We start from the raw sequence: 27,282 nt of genomic DNA, 5'->3' as shown, positions 1-27,282 counted from the left end.
GGGATATCATACCGAAAGTGAAGAGAATCTATAGTTTTCAGACACTTCTTCCAGCAACAACGCCTCCACAAATGAGTAGTTTAGAAACTAACACTGCAATTCTAACACGGCATAAATCCCGTCCAAGCACCCTGGGGGGTTAGGGTAACATATAAAGGTCACTTCTACAACCAGAAATATGCAAGGAAGTTAACCATATGCAAGGCACACCTTTGGACCTTCAGGTACTGGTTCTGAAGGTCCACTTTTACTGCTGGTTGTGCTGCTGTCATCACTAAGAGCAGGGAAACAGTCCCTTGTCCTATCAGACTCTTTGGTCCTCCTTTGGACCAGACTTTGGTCCCTAGTTTGGAATACTCTCATTGAATAAGTCGGTGCACAGCTCAGAGATAACACCGTCTGTGAATCTCTAAAGCTGGATGATGACTTAAACCACCCTTGCAGGATTCCCCATGGCAGTCATTCAAAATAATATTACTCAAATATCACCATGAGATGATGTTACACTAAACGACTACTGTGAGATCCAGAGATGCAACACAACGAACTTCCTGGACACAAACTCACTTCCCCAGATGGACGTGAAATGGAAGAGGCCATGCTGGGTTTCACCTTATGATTATATCTGTAGCCCTGGAATCCAACCCTAATGTCTTGCAGGTGAGGTTTTTACGAGTCAAGCCGACCACACAGGTCAGGGGGCCAAGCAGGCTGGCCAGAACGTGTGTCTAGTAGGAGCCAGGATAATCAACATATAACTGGGTTGCAGGGATGCTGATGTTTGGATGGAGAAATGAATAAGGCCTAGAGGATGCATGTTGACCTTAGGAATCCCTGGTGCGCTGCTGCTGCTGGTGCGGTGGGGGACTATGGAATAATGACCCAGGAATCTGGCTGCCTGGGGAAGGAGCCTCTTCATATTCTCCATCACTACACATCACGTGCCATATTGGACGCTCTTGACGTTGGTTGGCAAACCTCGATTAGCCCTAACACTTCCTCCCTGGTCATGTCAAATACTGCATTCCCCACGGAAAGCATCATTGCCTTCCCCAAAGACTGCAATCCACTGTCACCAGCCTGCTGGAAAAGGAGACTCAAGACCAAAGTAGCTCCCAGACAGCCGCGGCTCCCGATCGCGTGGCAGGCCACACCCGACGGCTTACCTTGTGCTTACGCTTGCCCTTGGGGGCCGCTTTATCCGCAGCAGTGGCGGCAGCTGCCTGCCGCCTGGGCTTTGAGGCTGTCTCCTTGTGGTCCGGCTTGGCCGGCGCCGCCTGCAGTGAGTTGTGGCCAGGCACTCGAGACAGTAGGTCGAGGTCAATCTTCACCCAGAGATTTTTCAGATTCTCGTGATCTCGGAGAGGAGACAGAGGCTCGGTCTGCATGACAGGGATGGGTGAAAAAGTAGGCTCGTCACTGGGGACGGGCGGGTTGCTGCTGCTGAAGGTGCTGAGGGTCAGGCTGGGCCCGCAGGTGTCCTTGGACTTGGCAGTGTTGCCCCCAGGAGCCATGCAAGGAGGCAGGACTTTGATCTGCAGGGTCTCTTCCTGATCTGTGTTGGAATCAGACGTAGACGAGTCGGTTTCAATGAATTCCCGGGACTTCGGCACGATCTTGCCGGGCCCTCGGTACTTCTTCTTCTCGGCGGCCAAGGGGATGCTGGGCCTCGGTTCTTTCCTAGGGACCGGCTTGTGGGCGGCGGCTTTGCTGCGGCCTCTCGGGGGCTCAGGAAGCTCCATGCTTTCCTTTTCTTTGGGAGTGCTGCTGGAGATATTTGGTTTGGGCCAGGTAAATTCCTCAATGCTGGGGTTCTTCTCCACCCTCTTGGGCTGTTTTTTGCCAATTGTCCTTTGAGATGCTGTCTCGAGAGTTGTCGACAATTTATGCTTCAGAGCCTTTGTTTCTGGAATTTTGGGGGTGGGCCGTGGACGGGCTTTCTCCCTGATAAGACTGAGGAGAGGCCTCTCTTTGGGTTCAGCCAGGACCTGGCTGGGGTTTGGCTTCACCTTGACCTGGACTTCCATTGGCTGTATGATTGGAGGAGGTACAGAGATCGTCTCCATGGGTGTTTCATTTTGGCCGCAAATAAACGACTTGTTCTGAGATGTCACTTTGTTAAGCCATTTGTCCAGCTGCCACTTGTTGGTGGAGGGCGGCTCAGGCTGCAGATTGAGAAACAGTGGCAAGAATGAATTTCACCTTTGGAAGGAAGTCAGGAGGACCCTCAGTGCACTGACTGTTGGGTGATAAAAGCTTGGGCTGTTAAGTGACCATTCACACATTTAGAAACATACACGGACTTCACATTCATCACGTTCCCTAGATGGCTCCAATCTACTTATTTAAACTAAGTTCCACTGCTCTTCTGAAACTATCCCCTACTTTGGCCAGCAAGGAAGGAATTATTCACAGAGAGTTTTTCCAGAGAGTGGGCAGGGAGGCCTGGGAGGGAATCTGGTTCCCAAAGTCCTTTGGCGGGACTCATTACTCAACCTCTTACCAGGAGGCCGAGGTAGTGATCTCTGGTCCTGAAAAGAAATGTAAGCGTGCCTCAATTGTAATTCTAAAGGAAAGGCTTTCTCTCTGCCAGACTGCCAGGGCCTCCTATATGATGCAGTAATTCACTGCAAAAAGAAGAGGCCTTCTGTATTTTCACTGAAGGATGAAAAGATTTGACTTCCAAAAAAACACTGCACTTTCCTCGGTGTATGGGCAATAACCAATTTACGGGGACACGCATGCAGACATTAGCGTCCGCCGTTAAGCCATGGAAATGATGCGTCAGTTCGGGTGCTTGATTCCCAAGTCTGAATTCTGCCTGTTGAACTAAAAGAGCCATCATTTTTATTAGAACTCCTCTTTTTTGAAAGGCATCAGCTGAGGCTTATGGCGCCAGCCAATAGAGGGTGACAGAATTCAAAAGACTCTGAGTAGCCGTGATTCCAACCCGCACAGAGCAACGGCAGGTAAGTGTCAAGGCAATCGGAGCGGCTGCTACTGTCGGCAGCAGAGCGCGAGGTTAAGGGCCCCAGCTCTGGTAGCACACAGACCCTGGTTTCAGTCCTGCCCGTGAGATCTTGGGAAAGTTCTTTCTTACCCTCTCAGAACCTTATTCTCTCATCTGTAAAATGGGATAATAATAGCAAGGACCCCATAGAGCTGTTATGAGGATGAAAGGAGAGAATCCGAGTCACGAGCTTCTCACAGTGCCCGGCGTGTGATCTACATTCAAGAAGTGTGAGCTATTATGATTAGCGGTAATGTTACTATGACATCTTCTTCTGTTATTCTTTTCTGATTATTGACAAACAAGCGTGTCCAGAGCCGTGGAGGGATCTGTTTGCTGTACGAGGTGCAGGCTCAGGGGAACTGAGAGGCTGGTACTCAGAGAGGATGAGAGGGGAAGGACAGGGTTTTTAACTCCAAATTGTAATTCTGGTATTTTGTGGGGCTGTGTGAAATGTTTTCATGAATTACCATCGAGTACACTTGAAGAATATTAATTGAAATTAAAAAAGAAATACCTGTGACCTTTCAACCATCACGCTTCTTGGGTCTTACTTGCCGAAGGACTTTCATCACTTCAACCTAGAGAAAGGGGTGGCGTCCCCAGAGCTAGAAGTGGGTCTGGACTGGCTTTGCTGATTCTCTGGAAGGTGAAGTTGCGAGCCCAGTGATTACTAGTCCAGTGTAATAGTAACGGGGAGGCTCAGGGCTCAGAGTGGCTGAGTGAGTCGCACAGCGAATCAGTCACACGGCAAAGAAATGTCTGTTAGGGACCACGCGAGTACACGTGTTAGAAGAACAAAATGCTATCGAACACCTGAGTACTTTTCTGACGTGTATACTGTGCTGAAGCCCTCATCGCGCTGGAATACTGTGATTGTTGTATTGTTGTGTGTGTGCGGGTCGGAGGTGCTGCCTCGGGGCAGGTAAGCTGTGGCTGGGGCCCCGGCCCGTCACCCACCTCTGGCGTGGCCACGCGCGGCGCCTCATTGGCTTCACTGTCAGTGGTGCTGCTTTCAGTGTCTGAGTCTGACTCTGAGCTGCTCTCAGAGTCACTGGAGCTGCCGGATCCCCCGCTGGCTGGCGCTGCAGGTGTGGGCTGAGGCGTGGCCAAGAGCGGGCTGAAAGGAAAACGACACCACTTGGTCTCAGACCAGCTGGAAAAGAGCCCAGGTCAGCATACAGGCTGATGATTTGTGAGGGGCAGGTGAGTGGAGCTTGCCATCCCATTTCACAGGAGGCCCCGGGAGTGACCCACAGGTCTGTCAAGGGGCTCTGATCTTAGCTATATGCACAGTACTGTCCTCTCGGCAAGAAGGGGCGAGTTGAATCCTCGCTTTCATCATGGGAGACTGAGGTTCAGAGAAGTGGGAGGGCTTGCCTCAGCCACGTAGCTATCAGTAGATACAGAAGTGAGACTGGGACCGTGGACTCTCAGGTCCCTCGGAGGGCAGGGCTGTGTAAAGATATTCGCGGCCAGGTGTCCAGCGCCCGGCCCCAAGGTGAGCAGAGCTGACCGTGTGAATTAGGGGATGATAGGACGCACTTCTCGGCCTCCTCCAGCAGAATTTCTGTAAACGCTTCTTAGAACCCTTACCAGGAGGTATGATCATAAAGGACCAACCGTCTCTAATGACTGATTTTAAATCTGTAAAGCAAGGCACTGGGAAACGGACACCACTTGCCGCTGTCTTTATGGACAGTCCATACTCTTCCTTACTAATCGTTTGCCCTCTGTGCCCCGTGACGAATCAACCTCAGCTGCCTCTTGGCACTCTGGGGCATGTCATAGCCTTTCTGTCCTTTTGCTCATCGTCTCTTTGGACTAGTTTTCTTCCGCTTTCACTCCAAAATGGGGCTCTAAATTCGAGGGGGGTGGGGAGGGGTCTTGTCCGTCTCTGTCTCATCAGCCCAGGCCCCTCTTTGGAGAGAAGTTTAATCACGGACAGGGATGGGCTGGGGGCCAGAGCATATTCGCTGCTGGGCCGGGCTGGTCCTCCTATCCGCCTGGCTGGCCGTCCAAACCTCACTGCCTCTCAGACTCCCAGCTCCTTGCCCAGCTCTCCCTGGAAAACCCAGTCCTGGCCCTGGAGGGCACCTGGTCCTGTGGCTCCACCTTCAAACTGGATAGAGAGGGACTCTAAGGCCCCCCTCTGCCAGAGACCATCATTCCTCGCCTGCCCCAACCCCGCACCCTCACTGGAGCCTAGCTCTCAACATTACAGCTCTTGCCCGCTGAGCCGGAGCCATGCTCGGCTGCTGCCTGGGAAGGCCTAGGATCCCCAACCAGCATGGGTGTCTCATCCGTCACCATCCAACGCGTACAGCCTTTGCATTACGTGTGCCTCGCGTCCCTGAAGACGGCCCCTTTAATCTCCCAGGTAGCTCTTTTCTTTCATATAGCCGAAGCTCATTTAAAAATGCTATCTGCTAAGTAAATGCTATCTGCAAGTTCATTCGTCTGCCAAATACACCAAGAGATTAGGGGAAGCAGAAGAAATAGGGGACTCTATCCCCTGGGAAAGTGTGTGTGTGTGTGTGTGTGTGTGTGTGTGTGAGAGAGAGAGAGAGTGAGAGCGAGCGAGAGAGAGAGAGAGAGAGAGAGAGAGAGAGAGAGAGAGAGAGAGAGAGAGACACAGTGGAGCCAGGGATCTACATACGCTCAGTGCGCTTCGTTCCCTGCATTCCTTTTTAGTATTTATGCATAAAGTATCCTTGCATATTTATGCAAAGTACCCTCTAAATCTAATCAATTGTTTTTGTCTTTCGTTACTAAATAAAGACTGAGGGAAAAGCTTTAAGTGCAACTAATCCAGAGGCTGTGCCTGCCTGGCCTCAATTCCCCCCAAGTAAAGTTTCAGACACAGCACAGAGCAGCAGCAATACTCAGACTAGTGCCTGGTGGATTGAGAGACTTAAGATCTAACTTGTACTCCCATGGTTATGACTTTCACGTGAAAAGGCTGTTTCCTACTTTTCTTTCCTATCTATACATTAATTTATGGTTTGTGTGTGTGTGTGTCTGTATACAGGTGTCCCTTATCCAAAGCCTTTGGAAGGGAGATGGATTTTGATATTCACATTTTTTTTAATTAAAAAAGCAATATGGTAGCTATACCACATCTATAATACTCCCCAGTGGGATCTGGGAAGCACCCTTTAATAAAACTCATTCATACTACTGCAGTTAACAGTCACAATGAGAAAAATAAAGACTTGAAATTATTACGTGCACATCAGTTTAGGTCAGGTTTTGTCATCAAATGAGTCTGTCTGAAAATAACAGTTCTCAAAACTTTTTGAATTTCAGAATTGTGATTAAGAGATTGTAGATGTGGACAGAAACCACATACGAAAAATTGACCGTAAATATATGTATAGACGCAGATACGAAATAAAGATGATTTGAAACCTAAGAGTGGCCTTGACTGAGATCCAGTGAAATGAGAACTGAAATTATTTTCCCTAAGTCTTCCTACAGCTAAACCTATTGCTGTGTTCTAGGGAAGGATCTCACGGCCAGTCAACGTTGACAGTGACCACTTAGGGGAAACAAGTATAGAAAGAACAGGGAGAGGTACGTCAGCTTTTCATGCTCACACTGATGGACAGAAATACTTGGGGATGAGCGGGACGGTGGACTTGAATTCAAAGAGGGCCCCGTGAGAACTCAGAAGGGGGGTGAAGGACTTCAACATCTTTATGAGAAAGAATTGCTTTCTCAGAGCAGTTGCACAGTTGGAAACAGGGAAGAGCCAGCATTGGTGGGAGGGAAACCCGTTAGCTGTTCAGCTACTTAAATTCCCACTTCTGCTACATTTATTTTCATATGTCGCTAGTTTATTTTTCAAATGTATATTAAAGTGGCTATGAGGGATGCTAGCCCACGTAATGCTCGATTCCGCCTAGGAGATGAAGGACGGATGTGCAATTTCCACATTCGTCATTCCCCAACTGCATTAGACTTATTTCCCATGCACCATTTGCTTTCATATTTTAATAAATTGCTTTTAAAAAGAATGCTAGTGGTTACAACAGAGATAATAGGTGATACTAAAAACCGTTAACATTTAATATATGAAACCACCTACTCCATAGTCTGTAAATATGAAAAGTGTACTCTGTGATTTCACCCCGAATGTAATAAAACTTCTCAAAGGACCTACGTTTGTGAACAACTTCAAAGTGAACTGCTCAACCTTTTCAAAGATCAGATTTTGCCACTGTGCTCATCGGGTGAGCAGTCTGTACTGAGCGGAGCGAAGCCTCATTTTAATCCTAATCCCATTTGGTAGGTCTTCACGGTCACGGGCCAGACTGAGGGCAAAGAAGCTGCCTTAGCAAGTCAATGACCCTCGTGGGGAAATCCAGGGCTAGAGAAGGGGATCAAAGAGCAGGCCAGTGGGAGAGAAGTTTGGGAGGTCTTTAAGATGCCTTCTGCAGACAGCACTGGCCCTAGTGTGGAAGCTTGAGAGTACTAGGGGGAAAAGATGGGATTTTTTCGCGTGTTTTTTTTTTTTATGGTAAAATTTAAGTTCTTAAATGTTCCATTGCCATATACATAAACCAAAATTAAAATTAATTGCTTAATTATATTTACATAATATGCACCAAAGTATTATGATGATGGTTTTGACTGTCAAACGTTTCTATATTTAATTTCAAATATTCCCGTTTTTGAAAGGCGTTTTCTACCTGTGACATAATGATGTGATTCCACACAGTTTGTGGAGTTCCCTCCGCATATAAATTCTGCAGTTGTCTTCTTGCTTGGTTAAGGTTGCATAAACGCCAGTGCTTTTAGCTGGGACAGAGATTGGATCCTTGTTGGAATGGGAGTAATCGCGTAAAAGATGGGTTTTAAGAGGTAGTTCAGGCACCTTAATCTCTAGACATGACAGTCTCTCTACGCTTACACCGACCAGGCCTCTTGTGCAGTCAGGGGCTCAATATGTATGTGACACCATTAGATAGACAGTCCGGAAGCCACATGAAAGAACTGGGACTACTCTGCCTAGAGGAGACTCTGGGGCAGGGAGGGGGGCGGTTCATGTGAGGACAGCTTCAAAAACCGGAAGCTCTGTCCTATGGGCAAGGGAGTGGGCTACTTCTGAGAGTCTTCCAAGGTAAAACTAGGACCAAGGAATTAGAGATCTAGCCAGGAAAGGTCTCACTTCAACATCAGAAAAGACTTAAAAACCTACAGCTGGCCGCACAAAGAAGCCACTGCTTTGTGGGCCAGGGAGCTTGATACCCTCAGGTGACCAGATAGCCGGCAATAAGGATTCCTATTATCGATCCACAGAGGAGTTGGATGATCTTTAAGGTGTCTTCCAGCTCAAACACTATGATCCTCATGAAATGAAAGTGCACAGGGGATTTTAAGGGAGATGGTTTGGACCTTAGAGAAAATGTGTGAGGAGACCACTTCCCAATCCAATCTGCTCCTTAAGGCAGGTCTGAAATGACCTACTCTCGGCGGCACAGTCACAGAGCTCTTGTATGAACCTCAGAGGATTACAGCTGCCTTTCTGTACGGCTACTTCATAAATCAGAGTTTTCACTAATTCAGATTAACGGTCTCCGGAAAACCAAACATCTGCATCAGTGCTATCTGACTCGAATCCTAATTTAACTGTAAATTCCTCTCTCAGGAGATAAACAGGGATGATGAATTGGCCATTCTGCTCAATCAAGCTGTGTGGGCATCAGAAAGGAAAGGTTCCAGAAGGGGTAATGACTTTGTAGTGGGAAACATATATGGGAAGGCTTCGACAAGCAAGTCCACAGGGTATTCATCTCGGCAGCATATTTCACAAGGCCCAGACCTTGCCAAAGAGACGTAGCATGAGATGTTTGATGGGGGAGTCTATCAAGGATGTTGTTAAACCCTCGTCTTCAGTTGAGACTTGTACGAATTTCATCAACATGACCCTTTTCTGGTTTTATAGAGACCAGATAATTTGAAATGCTTCTATACTTGATTCCATCATCAAGTTGTAAAGGGATGGCCCTGGGGCAAAGGAATCAACATTTATAGCTGATTCTTCCTCTCTTCCTCCTTTTCCTCTCTGAACTCTGGGTTCCAAAACTGGAACAATCTATGTGCCTCACCTAGAGGCAGACACTGTGAACCCTGAGCCTTTCCAGCCCGGGGATGGGAGGAATCCATTTTGGTCTGAGTCAGTAGTTTTGAAATCTACCCCAACCCTCCCCCAGAAAATCCATTTAGCCCAACTGGCCAAAAGAAAGTGCAGGCAGAAGCATAATACGTAAGACAGATAAAAACACGGTTGCTCTGGTGGAAACAAGGGATTGGGCAGAATGTAGGGGAGGAAGTCCCCAGCAGCTCTTCCTCCGCCCTGGGATGGCCCCTGAGCACAGTTCGAAAACCAAAGACCGCATATCCCAATATTATCACAAGCAACTCAGAATCAAGTATGTTCTGTGTTAATGCACTGGTGCCACTGACAAGCAGATAGTGAATAGCCATTCGCTTGTAATTCGGGCTACACCCTGGCATGGCTCCGAGGAGATAATCTTTGTCTAATGTGTGTGTACACTGGGATTTTGTCCTTTTGTCTGATTCTGGTGTTTGAAATGGAGTCTGCTCAATTTATTTGCAAAGCATAAGAAGGAGATGCACACCTATCCACTCACATTCATTTTCACGGGCAAGTTACCGTATATGACATAGTTTAATGGGCAAGTTACCGTATATGACATAGTTTAATGGGCAAGTTACCGTATATGACATAGTTTAAAGCCCTGACTGACTGAAGAGATATGTGGTTGGTGAAATAATGACTCCCCCAAAGATGTCCAAATAGTAATCCCTGGAACCTGTGAATATGGTACCTCATGTGGAAAAACGGGCTTGGCAGATATGAATACATTCAGGATCTTGAGATGGGGAGATGGTTCTGGATCATCTAGGTGGCCCCAGTGTCATCCCAGGCTCTCTGGGAGCCAGAGCTTGGTGTCAGGGAGGCTCTAGTAGATTACTGCCACAGCAACGGGCAATCGAAGAGGTTATATCTTCCCAAGAAGCTGCAAGTTGACCATTTGGAACTTTCATGAAAACTCGAAATGAACGGCTCCTCACAGTTTTAGATCACCAGCAGTTAGTTCTATTTATCCTAACTTACGTGGCATCTTACTTCTTTTCTGAGGCCATAATGTTGGGTGACTTTGGCAATGGCTTGGCTACCCTTTTGGTGGAATGACCAGACCCAGGCCCTTGTCACCTTTTCCTGCCTGTGCCCATTCTCCCATTTTCAGTCTATTTCACATACCGAAACAGCTACATTTCCCCTGCTGATTTTAAAGAGGTCATTTTAGTACAGTGAGAGGAGCATGCGTGGCTACTTTATTTTTGTGTGACCTTAGGCTAAGCACTTAATGGAAGGTTTTCAGTTTCCTCATCTGTAAAATGGGGTAATACATCACATAGGCTTTAAGAGGACTGAGTCAAGAAATAGAGGTGAGAGAACTCTGTCAACCAGTACTTCTCAACTTTAATGTGCTTACGAATCACCTGGAGATCTTTGGCACATGCAGATTCTAATTAGGTAGGCCTGCAATGGGTCCTGAGTTTCGCATTCCCAGGCGCTACAGATGCTCCTGGTCAGTGAACCACACTGAGAGGCAAGGCTACAGAGGCTATTCAGATACAGACTGCTGGGAAAAAGATAATAAGTTGGTGAACTGGAAACTAATGCCCAAAACACAGTTTTGAGATCAACTGTGGATTTTACTTTTCCATAATTATTCTGTATTCCTTTAGCAACAAAGAAAGTTGACTGCCTTATGTCATTTTGAATCTAACCTGGTCAAGTTGAAGCTTTCTTCGGGCAATTATTCCTGAAGAGGTTTTATCCGATTCCTTCTGATAAGAACCAGCTTCAGCTTACAAGTTTCCTGAGGCTACCTGCCTGCACTGGGAGTTGACTAAACGCGTAATTCTTTCCTCCAAATGTGCCCCATGGATCACTACGAGGGTCTGAGGGAGCGTGCCACCATCACCGCCAAGGGTCAGGGTGGTATTAGACTGTACCCATGGTCATGGCTGGGAGCCTGAGCCTGATTCGTAATGGCTAACTAGAGATGGAGCATGTGAGGTGCGCCAGGAACCAGGTTCAGCACCTTCCCTGAATCTTCTCTTTGAATCCTCACAAGAGTCGCGTAAGGCAGGCACTCTTACTCCTCCCATTCTACAGCTGAGAATACCGAGACTTAGCACCAAACAATATCAAGTTGAAAACTAGTTTTAAGGATACTACGGGGCAAACTTCATGCAGTTTCAAAGGAATGGAAAAAACCAAGGCATCTGGATCCCGCCTCACTGCAGTATGAAGTGAGGTGGCGCTACGGAGAGTGTCAGCGCGTGGCCAGCAAGCCTGGTCAATGGTGGCTAATGGGCCATTTATGTCTTGAGAACATCACAATTTGCATTAGGGAGAATAAACCGGTATTCAATTTTTTTTCTGGAAATAATTAAAAGCCACAGTGACTTTTCTGCTGTCGGTCAGAACTGTTTCAACAAACAGGTGAAAAAAACTGTATATAGCCAAGCATTTTTGTCCGTTTTGCCTTTAAAGTCTACTTTTTAAAATGGGGGCAAGGGAGAGAATGAAGGTAAGCAAGTGGACAGAACTCCGACTCCCGTGACCCCGTCTCCAGCAAAGCAGAGAATGAACGGTTGGCAGCTCACGTTCGTAAGGAACCCAGAGAGGGCCGGATGTCAGGAACCCATAACAAGGTCGAAGCGCTCCCATAAAGAATTCCATCAGTCACCAATCCCAGGGGGAGCAGTGGATGACTCTGACTGGGTGACTTAAACCCAGAGGCTGCTCCCCTGCAGGAATCTTGCCATTGTGTCTATAGGACTGGCCTGGAGATGGAGCCCAACTCCCCGTCAGGAGAGCCCCAGCCATGGGCAGCCTGAGTTCCCCAGGAGAGTACAGAACGGGCTGCTGATAGGCTCAGAGCCGTCGGCATGAGCCTCTGCCTTTTCCCGTGCTGAGGACTTCTTTCTGTCACCCATCATGCTCAGAGCTGCCTCTCGACTGGAAAAGGGGGCATCCCTCTTCCAATCTCTCCCTAGACTACATTTCTTCTTTGCTGTCTCCCAACGCCAATCTCCTTATCAGTAATGTCTGCTCCCCTTCATGTCTGATCTGTTACCTGATGTATCAGAGACACTTGATCTGGAGGGTGAGCTTCTAAGGCCAGAGGCTTTATCAACCACACACACACTCTGTACAATGTTTGGTGCGCTTAAGACACCCTAGAGTAAAGCCATACAGAGGTCTTCTCTGTAAGCTCTCTAAGGAGAATTGTCCCCGGGCGCACCCACTGCCTATGCTTCCAACAGGAGATCGTCATCATTGGAGCAACAAGACCAAATACTTTTTAAGTGCAGAGCACCTGATAATGTTCCAGTATTTTCACTCCCATGACCTCACGTGATTGCTACAAGAACACTGGGCGGGAGAGAGATGGAACGGGTATCCTCCCACTTTACCCATGATGCTCCAGGACCTCTTAGCCATGACATGGGGCTGGGCTCTGAGGCAGAGTGAGTGGTGGTGGGTTTCACCAAGCTACTGGGACGCTTTCTTAAACTGCAAGTCTAGCTTGAGGAAAGGAAAAGAATCCAGGATCCACTACAAAATCCACCCTGTAATCATACCAAAAAGCAACAGGAACACAGAATTAATCCCAAATGTTTTCTTCAAGTGACCTAATGAGATGGATTGCAAGAATTCAGTGTTCAAAACACTGAAGGCAATCCATCCCTTAGGCTAAGAAAAGCCTGTTGCATTTGACTCCTGAGAATGACAAAACTCACGGAGGCTAGAAGAAAAGATTTCCAGTTTACAGCTGATAACTCTTTCCACACAGAGTAGTAGTTTGTAAAGATGAAATAGGGGAAATTTAAATGTCCTTTATGTTTCACATCATTGTGTTTCTTCAAATATTGTATTTGTCTTTAAACAGGTAAGAAACATGGAACTGAATTCAAAAGCTACAGTAAGGGATACAATGAAAAGTACATCTTCTGCCCCTCTACTGTCACGTCACCCAATTTTCCAAAGTTTTCCACTGTTATCAGTTTCTTATGGTTCCTCCAATGGTACTTCATATATTTATGAATATTAATAGGTGTGCTTTTCAATGAAAAGCTTTTAAGTTATAAAAGTAATGCCTACAAAATAAAATTCCTGTATATGGGATGACAGGGTATCCAATGGATGGCATTCCAAGTCATATACACAATTTCTAAATTAAAACCTATATAGTTTCCTTACTGAATGTGCCTTCATAATTATGCCTGAAATATAAATAAAAGCATTCGAATACCTAAGCGAATGGCAAAAATTGCACCTTGCAAAACTGCAGTGTCTAACCCTAACACGAGGAAGAGGCAGTAACGTTAACACAGAGCCACGAGGGGCAGAAGCTGCCCAGACAGCACTTCTGGGCGAGACCAGGCTGCAGATTCCCCATCAAGAAACAGTGGCTGACTGTCCTCCACTGTGACACTTCTTAAAGCCGTGGTCAACACAGGATGGTTTCACTTCCTCACCACTACAGACTTCTATAGGCCCAGTAATCAGGCTTTGTAACTCTTTGGCCTACTGAAACTGCTTTCTTTTTTTGTGTGTGGTGCGTGTGTGTGTGTGTGTGTGTGTGTCTTGCAGGCACTTTGTATAATGGGAAGTTTAATGTCAGGAGGTATGTGGTGGAATAGGAAAACCAAGAACAGAAGTCATCGTACATTCAGGCCTCCAGGAACTGCGGTTGTGTGCAAACCAGACCTGGGACCCACGGCGGCAGGACGGACCACTTGTGCTCCAGAAGTGTGACTCGGCTATTCTGCACGTGTTGGTGCCTGACATCACCAACACACTTATTCTTTCTATTATTTTTTCTCTACCTTATAGCTTCTCTTCCCTTATAGTACCTGCTTCCTTCTGACTTTGACCTCATACGGTCCCAACCCCAACTTATTCTTTTCCACCGTTAATCCTTTCTAATTCAGTTTTTTTATTATGATTTATTTATTTTTCTTATTAGTCATCCATTTTATCCCCATCAGTGTACATATGTCAATCCCAATCTCCCAATTCATCACAGCACCACCGCCCCGCCGCTTTCCCCCCTTGGTGTCCATACGTTTGTGCTCTACATCTGTGTCTCAATTTCCGCCCTGCAAACCGGTTCACGTGTACCATTTCTCTAGGTTCCACATCTATGCGCTAATATACGGTCTTTGTTTTTCTCTCTCTGAGCTCCTTCACTCTGTAGGACAGTCTCGAGATCCATCCACGTCTCTACAAATGACCCAATTTCGTGAAACTGCTTTCTTAATTACTACCAACAGCCCCTGTCCTGCCCAATCCCTGTTGCAAATCAGATTCAGTTCTCACTTTCCTCGGCCTCGCTCCGTATGAGATTAGAAGCCTTGAGTTATTTTGTACTTGGCCCCAGTGACCATATACGGCACGAGATCTCTTGGTGTCAGAATTTACCATGACTTCCTTGCGGAGAGATGCAGTTTTTTTCTACAGGATGTTCAGAGATCTTTTTCCATTACCCCTCTACTTTAGGGCCAGTCTTTATTTCCCTCTCTTCCCATGCCTTTGCTTACCCTGTTTTTTTCAGTCTAGAATGACACTATTTCCTTCTCTTCTGCTTCCTTAAATCTTTATCCTTTAAGCTCAAATTCCCGAGGTCTTCCTCGGGTTCCTCGAAGAACCCGAGGTCTTCGCCATGACTTTAATTCTCCCAGATACTACGTCCCTGTTCTGATTTCTTCTCACTAACTTCATCACAGTTTATCACTTCATTATTCTCGAATTATGACAGTGTGCTAACCTTCTGCCTGCTCACCTACACTGTAAATTCCTCGATGGAAGGGGCCGGACTCTACCGTCACTTTCTGTATCGCTGGCACGATAACTTGTATATAATCTTCTTGTTACGAAAACACACTCCACATGGCCTCACAATGAACAGAAAATCAGCACAAACAAGGTCACCTGGTAAAGAGCAATACTTAACTATGAAATGTCTATGTACTGCCGACTCTCAACAGAAGTCACACTTGGGCCAGCCTACCCAACCCCAAAACATCCTGAGTCAGACGTTCATTTGATGAACATAATTAAGCAAATAGGTTGTCTGATGATGGATTTGTAACCTTTCAGCTGGTTGGATGGCTGTTGGCCCGTCACAGCGCCTGACTCTTCAGCTTCAGTTCTACTGACAAAACGTAACATATTTGGATGGACAGTTTTAATGTAATTGGTATTTTGAGCAACAGATGTCCATGGGTCACGGGGTGCAATGTTCATGCATGAACATAAGAAATAAATGGTGTGGCTCTTACTGAAAATGAATGCCATCTATACACAGACTTTCCCATTTTTAATTAAAATGATGATTCCATTATTTCGATTTGTGTGAAACATGAGCTACCCTCGTCATATCATTTTGATACATTAACCAGCCCAGTCTACACTGTGCCTGATATTAACTCCCTTTCTAGTTGATGAGTTTTCGAGTGGCATAATTAATTTCCTCATGGAAGAGAAAGTATTCAATCAATTTGGGATTAAATTTGAGGTTGAAGGACTTTCACAAAAGACAGAACTAAATCTCCTAGCCCACATGCATTGCTAATTGTGACACACTCACATTAGGAACAAGAAGGTGTTCCCTTCCCGTGATAAATGGGCCTGAAAATCCTCCCCAGCATTTACAATAAATCACAAAGACCATTAATAAACAGGCATGGCAAGAAAAGTCAGATTCTACAAGAATTCACTCCCATTCTTTGCCTAAGACTACCAATGTCATATTTAAAGCTGACATCTTAAGTCTTCTATACAGAAGTCCTCTAAGTCAAAAGCCCAGCTATTTTAAACAGAATTTCCTACACCTGTCATTTTGAATGACAGCAAAGGAAATACTGGATCTCTAATCCTGTAATGCTATCTGCCTGAAAATCTTGCCTTCCAGCTAACAGTCTCCCTTCTCATCAAGGCTAAGTGAAAGGAGGTCAAGTGTAAATGAGAGAAGAAGAGGGGACCACACTTTCCTCATACTTGGGGAGCTCCTCTGATCTTGAGCCCAACACGCTTTTGACGTCAAGAGGAAAAGTCTGATCGTGGCCACCGGTAATAAGATAGCTAAGTACAGCCAGCTTCATTCAACATTGACTCCTGTATGTGGAACGGCAGGGCTTACACTCGAATCTAGATTAGCGACAAGAATGGCAATCCCGTATTACAAATGAACACAGAGCCGCTTAAAGGCTGATCTAGAAAGAAATGGAAACAAACTTAGGCATCTCTCCAAGAACTTGCAGGATCTGTGATAATGACAAACAGGCTAGTAATAACAAGGTCAGGGTGTTTGGTTTTGTCATTAAGAGGAGGAATTTGTCATGTGGAGGAATTTGTCATGCAGAGGAATTGGGGATATTTAGAAATTCCAAAGAAGGCAGAATTTAGAATAAAAAGGATTAAACAGACAATTAAAAATACCTTCCGAAGTTAAGCAAATTACATTTGTGGTCATCTGAAAGCCTGGGAATCTGCCTATCCTGAGAGTATGTCAATAGCAACTCGCAGTTATACAGGGTGCCCATCAGCTAAGCCCAAACAAATGTACATCTTAGGAATTACGGTGAAGAAAGGCATTCATAACTTGCGGGTGGGGCGGGGATTTTAAATGTCCCAAACAAGAAAAATACGCTCACTTGCAAACCACATGAGACGTGTACTGTTAGTGAGATGTGTTTTCTAGCCTGATGTTATCAATGTTGCAAATTCCCATGCACTTTCCACCAGCCTACACTACTCTAGCTTCATAATGACAAGACCGAGGTACATCACTCTGCCGGTTGGAAACTTGGGCAAAAAATTGGTGGGGAAGTATTTTCCAGAAAGGTTACACGCTGAAAATGTTCCCTTTGAGTACAATTATATTTCACTACATATTTCAGACAACTATGCCTAAATTCAAGGTATCTGAATGATAGAGAACGCGTGGGTCCATGTGTGAGTGCGTGTACATGCCTGTGAGTGTACGTATGTGCACGTGCATGTGACTGAGTGGTTGCATCTATTGGCTAAAATCCAAGATGGCTAATACCAAGAGAGGTAAAATAATTTCAGCATCAATTAAGAGAGTTGCCTAAGAAGTAAAACACTATTGAGAGAAGTACCATCCCTCAAATGAGGTGCACAATATTGATTTTAAATTTTAAAAAGAATGTTGCTACTAGCTGGCTAAGAACAGAAATGTTGACTTCAGTGGTACACGTTGGACATTAAGTCATTGAATAAAGAAGATATTGTTGTTGGTGGATGTTTACATTAACGCTCATTTGGGTTCTAGCCATGTTTTGACAGCACACACCTATGTACATTTACACGTATGAGAGTCAAATGTTACTCAAGTTCTCACCATATACGCGAAAGTTAGTTGCAGAAAGAAGAATGTATAAAGGCAAAAAGTCTAAAAGGACTGAAATGGTGGTTATTTTTCTATCTGTTGAACATGACTCATTAAATATTCAGGGTAAATGTCAACTCTCTTTCAGCTGGCCATGAAACTCATGAAAATTGATATGCTTCCTGTATATGGAAACAACTGAAGTGGTCATCGACAGATGAATGGTTAAAGAAAATGTGGTATCTGTCTATCTATCGATCGATCGATCTATCTATAGGAAATAAATATTATGCAGCCTTAAAAAGGAAGGAAATCCTGCCACTTGCAATAACATGGATGAACCTGGAGGATATTATCCAAGTGAAATAAACCAGACACAAACAAAAATACTACATATTCTCACTTATCCGTGGAATCTAAAGAAAAAAAACGGATTCATAGTAACAGAGCGTAGAATGGTAGTTTCCGGGGGCTGGGAGGTGGGGGGGAAATTGGTCAAAAGGTACAAACCTTCAGTTATAAGATGAATAAGTTCTGGAGACCTAATGTGTAGCATGGTGACTCTAGTTCATAGTACTGTATTGTGTACTTGGAATTTGCCAAGAGTAGATCGCAAGCGTTTTCACAGCAGGAAAAGGGTGATTACATGAGGTGACAGATGTGGTTGTTAGCTTGACTGCGCTAATCATTTCACAATGTACGTGTATATTCAAACATCACATTGTGCACCTTAAACGTGTACAATTTTTATTTGTCCATCATAGCTCAGTGAAGCTGGGGAAAAAACTGATCGATAGGCTTCCAGTTGGCCACAGGGCAATGATAAATTCCTGGTTTGGAGCCATGGTTTAGGTAGAACCAACCTACTCTTCTAGCAGTATAAATGAACCAGTACAGATCTAGTACTGATGACAACTTTGATATTTTCAGTAATTTAAAAAAATCTTGTCAGGAAAAATAACAAAGCGTAGCATTGCTTTTTTCCCTCTTTCTTCTTTCCCCTCCTCCTCTCTTTCTGGCATCTTACTTGTAAAGGACTCAATATTCATAATACCGTCCATTTTTAATGGTCCTTTATTTCTGAATTGTATCACAAAGGGACTTGACAAAGTTCACTTATAGAAATGTTTCCAGTATATGTTTTTTAATTATTTGAGTCATTAGAATGGGAGAATTTTTCCCCCAGTCCCCTCTCAATATCTTGTCTGCCTATAACAGGATACTGATATGCAAAAGAACAAGTCAAATATTTAAAAGTTTTTAAGATTTATATGTCAAATAGTTCTCAATTAACTCCAATCTAGAATGAGCAGGCAGAAAGAACCTAACCTCCTGTAATTTGCATGTTATAAATGCCGTTAGAGAAGGGCAAGAAAGGGCACGGCGTCATCTGAAACACGGAGAGATTTTAATCAATGCTTCCTTCGCTGTGCTTTTTCTTGAGAGATTGCATCTTTGGGAGCCCATCCTGTGTTGTTAATCGTGTTTCCAAATTATATACGGATCTGCGAGAGGAGACCAAAGCCACTTTTGCTCTGTGATTTTCTTTCCTTTAATATGATGGTTTACACACTGTGGTTTATTCATTTATTGGTCTGATGGTTTTTACGAGTTGCGCTTCAACATAGGTTCTTTACGAGTATCCTGTTTTATAAAGATATGGAGAATGTAATATAAGTCTGATACAATTATGGTTATGTGCCACGCAAGATAATACTGTAAATATGAGGGGAGTCTGAGAAGCTGCTTAGCAAAATGATCTTAATATACAAGGCAGTGTGAAAATGTAAGAGGAATCTATAATGACAACGAAGATTAGCCATTTGCTCTCTAACCTTATTTACAGAAGCAATCAGAGGTATTCAGGTCGAGTTAATGACCCTGCCTCCAATTAATTCAATTGTCTACAAACAGCACTGGTGCAGTGGCTGTCTTCAAGTCTGCTGCATGGTCTCAGAGGGAATACATAAGACTCCATTAAAAGTGACAATAATACTGCATTTATTACTGAAACACTATTGTATTATAAATAAATTCCTCATGTTAAATTATGCTCCACGCTTTAACAGAAATTCAATTACTGAAATAATAAAAAGATGGTGTATTTGCCAAGTGTCTGGACTATAAGTTGGCTGCTTTAGTTACGAGCGGTTGGCTGTTCTGCAATTTTTCCTTCATAGACTATTTCCTTTGAATAAATGCCAGACTTTTTCATACACATTTTATGAACAAGTTGCAAAATGAAATTTTGAGCTTTTGAATCCAATTATGAAAGACATAACTAAATCTATTATTGAAAAAAATTCTAGTAAGCCCTTTCTGCCGTTGTTCAGACTGTCTGGTAATTGAGGTAAGCACAGGTGCTACCCATTATGGACCATTGTGCACCATCTGAATTCTGGGAACTGTGGAATTCAGATGGTTTCAACTCTGTTTGTGTGAATAACAAACAGGCCTGATTCTGCACTTGTTTGTACAAGCTTGTACACAGCTCATTTGGGACTTCGAAGACACCTGCTTACCCTTTTGAAGCCAACACAGTATCATTTCTGTTCTGGCTATCCTTTCGATGACAATTTTGAAAAAGCAACAGATTTCGCGCACTCCCTTCCTTCTCGCCATCTCCTCCATCGCGCAGTAACTTCAACACATCCATGTCTTCAGTGATAGGAAAACGCGTTGAGTCAAGCTATGGTAATTATCCAATGACAAGAGAAGACACAGAACTGTACGACGCAGACAGAGAGAAACGAAGAACCATCTCTTCTCGAGGAAGAGCTCTGACAAACCAATTATCTCAGGTGGACGGGGGGTATGGTTTATTTGAGCTTAGGACCAGGAGATTTTTTTCCCTTTCTTTCCTTTCTTTTGCCCTTCTTCTGGGTTCTCACATTTGTCTTTCTAATGTCCAGTTTTCTTGTCTTTTTTTTTCAGCTTTATTGAGATATAAGTGACATATAACACTGTGTAAGTTCGAGGTGTATAACATGGTGATTTGGTATATGTATATATTGTGAAATGATGAGCACACTAAGGTTAGTTAACACCTCTATCACTCCATCACCTGAGAGAATTACAATGTGTGTGTGTGTGTCTGTGTGTGTGTGTGTCTGTGTGTGTGTCTGTGTGAGTGTGTCTGTGTATGTGTGTGTCTGTGTCTGTGTGAGTGTGTCTGTGTGTGTGTGCGTGTCTGTGTCTGTGTGTGTGCGTGTCTGTGTGTGTGTCTGTGTGCGTGTCTGTGTGTGTCTGTGTGTGTGTCTGTGTCTCTGTGTATGTGTGTTCTGTGTGTGTGTGTGTCTCTGTGTATGTGTGTGTCTGTGTGTGTGTGTGCTGAGAACATTTAAGATCTACTCTCCTTCTCATTGTCTTCAGATGGGTCATCTGAAAGCAGAGAACCTTATAATCACAGAGACTTGTTTCCTGCTTTCAAAATGCAAAGGGAAAACGTCTTTTACCTTTGGTCTCCTCTCCTGCCCCACAGGGCCACAGGCCAGCAGCCATCAGTTGAGTTGGCTCGCCTGAGGACGATGGAGCCCGCACCGCGGTCCTGAGCTTCTGTGACGTCACACGCCAATCTGAATATTCCAGCCCTGCAGTAGCTTCTCGGTGCTATGACTAACTTTAATTATTTAATGACTTGGCATTTTCTCATTTCCCTGAGGTCTTACCTGACGTAAAGACAACTCCTAGAAAATACATAGTAACAAAGCGGTAGTACAGCAGAAAACAAATCTAGATTACCCTTATCTCCAACTGGCACTCCGCCCACAGTGACTACCCATAAAAGGTGACATTCTAAAATCCCACGTTGGAATGTCCCAAATTGGGTGAAAGACATAAAGATCTCAGGAAACCCCAAATAGGGCCTACTCATCCAGACTGTTGCAGGCCTGCAGGGGAATGAACAGAAAGTTCCAGAATGGTTCCTGTTCCCCCAGGCTCGTCATCAGCATCCTGTACATGGCCCCTTTTCCATGGCTGCCTTAGAAAGCGGAGGGAATGGAGAAGTAGGGGGTGGGGGAGACCAGCACAGCAGAAGAACAAATTCAACAGTCTTAATTCATTGTAGACGCTTTTCTCGCTTCTGTTGTAATTCCAGTGCTGTGAACATACGTGCAGGAAATAGTTGAAGATGCAGGGAATGAAAAATAAAACCAAGAGAAGAAATTATGGATGCAAGGTTTTAGGCTCGAAAGCTCTACTAGGAGACATCCCAATTCACCCACAGTGTTTATAGAATCTGGAAGATAACGCTTCCACTTTAGCAAACACGCTCCAAGGTCCTAGAGAAGCCCAGTGGTGAAGCAGAGCAGGCAACCCATGTCCATTTGCAAAGCCATGACTTCTATTTACCTTGTCCATCAGGCAAAGTTTCAGTCATGACCATGCTTAATAAAGCCAGTCAAGGTAGCAATCAGCCAGAGTACGTTCCTGCATGTCAGATATGAAATATGCCTAACGTGGCTTGACGGTGGGTCACAGAAGGACTTTGGAACCTTACCTTTTCCCTTATCATTACCACAGAAAGTGCAACAGAAAGCTCTGCAGGAATATAAATAATTTGGAAACCCTCATAGACAATATTCTACTGTGTGTCTCATCTGCACTTCAAGAAAGCTGCCCTCCAGACCTTATGTACTTTTAAGATTTATCTGAAAGATACATGAAGAAGACTTCCAGCCAAAAAAAATGTACATTTTTAATAGAATTAGATCTCTAGGCAAGAAAATGTCAAAAGAAAAGGCAAAATATTAAAGCGAATGCGAGGTGTTCCTCTGCACAGCTCTCCCGCTTTGATAAATATCTTCTGGGATGTCATTTACTAGAAAGTCATGATTTTACAAAACGGGAAAAAAAAAACCTGGAGTATAAAATATACTCTCTTTATTGCTGAAGTAAGTTGCTATTTTCACATTTCTCTCTGAAATCTGCTTTTGTCAGCCAGAGGCCTTGATATTTGCCTTTATATCTGCCTTTTTACCATTCGTATTGAAAACATGGCAATTATAGTGAAATACTCAAACTGCAGGCAAGCTTCTGATTACACGGCAGGGACATGGGACGCTGTGCTTCCTACAAGTCCTCCTCTCCTTTCCAGCCTCTAGGGGGAGGCGAATTGGCCTGCGACTGAAGATCAGAGTTGGGGGGGTCTGCTGAGTGAGCTGCGGAAAGGTCCGGGACGAGGTGACCCTTAACTTGTCCCTGAGAACAGAGATCACCAACGGCGTCACCCCTGAAAATGGGCTTAGAACTGTATAAAAACACACAGATTCCTAATATGCATATAATTTCAAATGAGAAAAAAATGAAGCTCACTGTTAGCCTATCAACAATCTGCAGCTTATGAAGAGAAAGTCTCCAGTAAATCTAGTTTCAGAATAGGTGAGGTTCCTCTCTCCTCTGTGTTTGGTGTCTGAGCGCAAGACCTATGCATGTTGTTAGGATCTGATGCGTGCAATCTTCTTTCGTCCAACATCCTTTTACTACCAAAATCTCCTTTTGCCACTATTACCACCCACGTTATGTGTAATAAGGATAATACTCATAATATCTCACTTTATCCAGTTCTTAATATGTGCCGTGACTTGTCTGAGGTCTCACAGCCAGTAAGTGGCTAGAAGGAAACAATCCCACTTTTTCGCTGTTTTTCTGTTTGTTTGGCCGAAACACAGTTTGAAAAGTTCTGCTCTATTTTAGCCAATCTCCCATCCATATGGGTACTTTCAGACAGATCTATTGGAGAACAAGTACTAAATTCTTGAAATATATGCTTTCATAAAATTATCTGCAGCCTTCTCTAATGACAACTGAAAAGGCTTCATGTTTACGAGCAGCAATGATGAAGACGATGGTGGTGATGATGACTATTTATTAAAGCACATACTGTGTGCCAGGTCCCTTGTCAACCACTCTTCATGAAACCTCACTTAATCCTCACAGTAGCTCTATGGTGTATACACTGTTATCATCTTCATTCTACAGGTGAGAAAAGTGAGGCTTAGAGAGGTGAAGCAACTTGCTTCAAGATTTGAATGAGGGTCTTTCTGATTCTAAAGGCTGTGATCTTTGCTACTACACTATATTGAATTAACTTGGGGTGAATTCCAATATGCAATTTAAGTAAAATGTCCACCACCACCATTTAGATTTCTGGTTTTGTAAATACCCAGTTTTAAGAGGCAAATGGCCTTCTAAAATAACAATTTCAAAATAACAGAGCAGAATCATAGTATCACAGAATCATATAGCTGTAGAGGATCTTGGGAATCCGAATCCACCTCTCTCTGAATTGTCAGAAGAGGAACTGAGGCCAGTCGGCAGTATGTGTGTTCAGTGAGCTGAAGGTCACACGAGTGAGTCAAACAACATCCCAAGGCCCCATCGTGATAGGATCAGCTGGGGACATTTTGCTTTGGTGGTAGACAGGAGCTGACGACTACAGACGGCCCAGAGAGGGGAAAATATTTTATTTAAAATAGCCAGCTATCATATTTTGAAAGCTGGTTAGTGATCCGCCACAAACCAGGCATTTGACTGACTCAGTGGTATAAAAACATAGCAGTGACAACACGGTGTGTGTAGCCGTATATGCGTGTATGTGCTTAATCCAGAGAATCTGATTCCATACATTTCCTAACAAGCTTCAAAGGTAATTCTGATGTACATCCAAATTGGAGAGCCTCTGGCTTAGGAGAAACGTCCTTATTTCTTTTGGACATTTCCCCTTTATTTTTATTTTTTTTAATTTAATTTAATTTTTTTTTGGCGGTACGCGGGCCTCTCACTGCTGTGGCCTCTCCCGTTGCGGAGCACAGGCTCCGGACGCGCAGGCTCAGCGGCCATGGCTCACGGGCCCAGCCGCTCCGCGGCTGGTGGGGTCTTCCCGGACTGGGGCACGAACCCGTGTCCCCCGCATCGGCAGGCGGACTCTCAACCACTGCGCCACCAGGGAAGCCCTGGACATTTCCCCTTTAATATTGGCATTAGAAAGATAATAAGCAACTAACATTCTCCCAGTCCACGTATTAGAAAAATTATTCAGATATTTCCATATGGTCCATTGTTATCATGCTGTTGCTAATGATTATACTGAACTATAAAGTTAATAGCAATAGCATTTTTTGTAAGTGCTCAGGCTAAAAATCTTGGAATCATTCTTGACTTGTATATTTTTTTCACAGCTCCATTCAATCAACCCATCAGCAAATCTTATCTGTTCGGCCTTCAAAATATATCTCCATCTCCATCCACTCTTCACCACCCTCACCACTACTGCCCTGGTCCAAGCCGCCACCATTCTCACCTAGGTTATGGCAATAGTCTCCTTAGAGAAAGTTCCCTCTGCTTCCATCCCTGACTTCCATAGTCCCTTCTCAACGGCCACAGTGTGATCCTGTTATGACATAAATCAGATCAAGTCTCTCCTCAACTCAAAATCCTCCAGTGGCCCCCAAGTCAGACTCAAAGCCAAAGTCTTTCCAGTGGTCTACCAGCTCTTGTACAATGATTCCCAGTGAACGCTTTGACCCCTTCTTCTACCATTCTCTTTCCCGTTTACCCTGCTTCAAACGAACTATCTTCTTTACTGTTTCTAGCCACACCAGATACCCTCCTGTCTCAGGGCCTTTGCATGTGCTATTCCTCTTGCCCCCAAATCCCTGTGGGGCGCATTTTCTTGTTTCCTTTAGATCTTTGTTTAGATGCCAGCTCTCACTGAGGCGTTCCCTGACCACTCTATTTAAACCTGCAACTCTACTCCATCCCTCTCGAGGGCACTCGCCCCTGATTTCTCTTTATAGCACGTATCACCTTCCAACATATTTTACCACGGTATATTGATGTTATTTCTTGTCTGTCTCCACCCAATAGAATATAAACTCCACTAGGTCAGAGCTTTGGATTGTTTTGTTTCCTGCTATATCTCTAGCAGGAAACAAAACAGAAGGTGTTCCATAAATATTTGATGCACGAATGCATGAGTGAACGTGAATCAATGTAAGTGTGTGTTTTGTGAATTAGGTAAGGCTGGTGGATTCAATGACTGACAAAGGAAAACACTAACAACAGATCATAGGAATAAGAGTGCCTGCTTATTGAGCAACTACTCTGTGCCAGGGGCTGAGTACTTGACATGGTTACCGTAATCCTCATAGTAATTCTCTGAAGAGATGGGACCCAGTTGAACCCAACTGGAGGGAGGGAATGTATGAGTTTGATGTTGCAGGGTGGGCATGGAAGGTTCCTCAGAGGGTATGCAGATGGATCCAGCTTCCAAGACACTGAAGCTCAGGTAACTTGAGTAAGTTTGCCTAAGATCACACACCCAATCTCGAACTACGCTAGCTTCGGTCCCACGAGATTCTTCCTCAGAAGAAAATCCAAACTCATCGCATGCACATGGAAGTTTCGAGAGCTGCACTTGGAGAATGTGTCATCCGTTCCCCTGGCTTGACAGCAGAATAAACTGGGGCCCAGAGAGGGGAAGGGTGGGGGGCAGATTTGGTGGGAGACTGCTAGTCTCTTGGTTTCCAGTGGTGTCTGTTACATACTTGCCATCCTGAGGCTGACACTGGCCTGAGTCGTGTTTGCTGACATCAGCCATAGCAGCAACAGCAGCAAAGAAGACAGAAATAAAGCCCCACTTGCACATAAATAGCAAATGAATGACACGAATGATTGGCTTTAAGGGTGGACACACTGTGATCGCCTCTCCTTTCCTTTGGAAGTGGATCCTTCCCATAACAGTGTTCTGAGCTAGTCCTCGGGCGCTCAGCCAGTGCAAAGACTCGACTCTCTAATGCACTTCCAGAAAGAGAACCCCACCTCCACTCTGACCTGGAGCAGCATAAAAAGATGCATTTCAGCCTTCTTCTTAACAAGCACAAGGGAAAATGAGATAATTTACCTTCGTCTTTCTGAGTCATGTTCACAAATTTATTTCAACAAAATCGGTCATTTATAGATGATAAAAGTGGTGCGAGACGTGGAAATGAGAAGATGCTAGCATGGTGTGATTTGCGTTTGTCTAATGACTAAGGCCACCAATTAACTGGAGAAGTACTATTTATAAGTGTACCACTCTGACAAATGGGTTATAATGGCAATTAAAACCTTCACATTTTTTTTTTCCTTTTTACTCTAAGAAGCAGAGATTATTGTTTAAAGCATCAATGCACTTCAATAGGCACGGACTGTGAAATAACTCAGTGCTGAGGACGCAAATCACAAGCATGGCTTGCTTATGAATTTTCAAATTCTCATATTAGCACAACCACTTGGAAAACGCATGTAGTCTTTGAGGAAATGAATGAAACCCATTACTCAGAGGCATTTGCAGTTTGCAAAAATTTCACTCAATCCCTAGAGGCCCCACGTGAAATCAGCCGGCAGCAGCTGCCGGAATAGCGCTGCCTTAGTGGCCAGGGAACTGGAAGCACCGGGTTAGTTAAAGCCCCATCAGTCGCAGGTAAGTGATTCATGAGATGCCAGGCATCTCTCCAGTTCCACTAGCCAGAGGCCTCCAAGGGTCCTTGCTTTATCTGTGACGTATGTACGTGGGTTGGGACTGATGCAATTGAAATTTGCAGGTTACAACGCCAGGGGCGAATGGGGAATGGAGGACAGAAACAGATTGGCCCTGGCTACTTGAGGCGAACCAGTTTCCAGCTGCGGAAGGAATGCCAGGACAGTGGACTCCACACAGGTCACAATGGTCCAGGCTGGCTCAGGGGCACAGAGCTCTCCCCCTAGCCCCTGAGAAGCTCCTTTCCAGCACAGAAATGGCAAGTGCCCTGCATGCCTCCC

General features: G+C 44.6%; 1 protein-coding gene across 1 annotated transcript in view; it reads right to left on the bottom strand.

The window, feature by feature from the left end:
• Window positions 1-27,282, bottom strand: part of AFF2 (ALF transcription elongation factor 2) — a 487,389-nt gene that overhangs the window by 32,095 nt on the left and 428,012 nt on the right. The window contains 2 exon segments of the mRNA XM_027096865.1: window positions 1,167-2,165; window positions 3,971-4,130. Coding sequence (XP_026952666.1) covers window positions 1,167-2,165; window positions 3,971-4,130 — 1,159 coding nt within the window.

The sequence above is a fragment of the Aethalodelphis obliquidens genome, unplaced genomic scaffold (genome assembly GCF_003676395.1).
Source record: "Aethalodelphis obliquidens isolate GAN/ISIS:26980383/991018 unplaced genomic scaffold, ASM367639v1 scaffold110, whole genome shotgun sequence".
In the NCBI taxonomy this organism is placed as follows: domain Eukaryota; kingdom Metazoa; phylum Chordata; class Mammalia; order Artiodactyla; family Delphinidae; genus Aethalodelphis; species Aethalodelphis obliquidens.
This window is presented reverse-complemented; position numbering and strand designations above follow the sequence as displayed.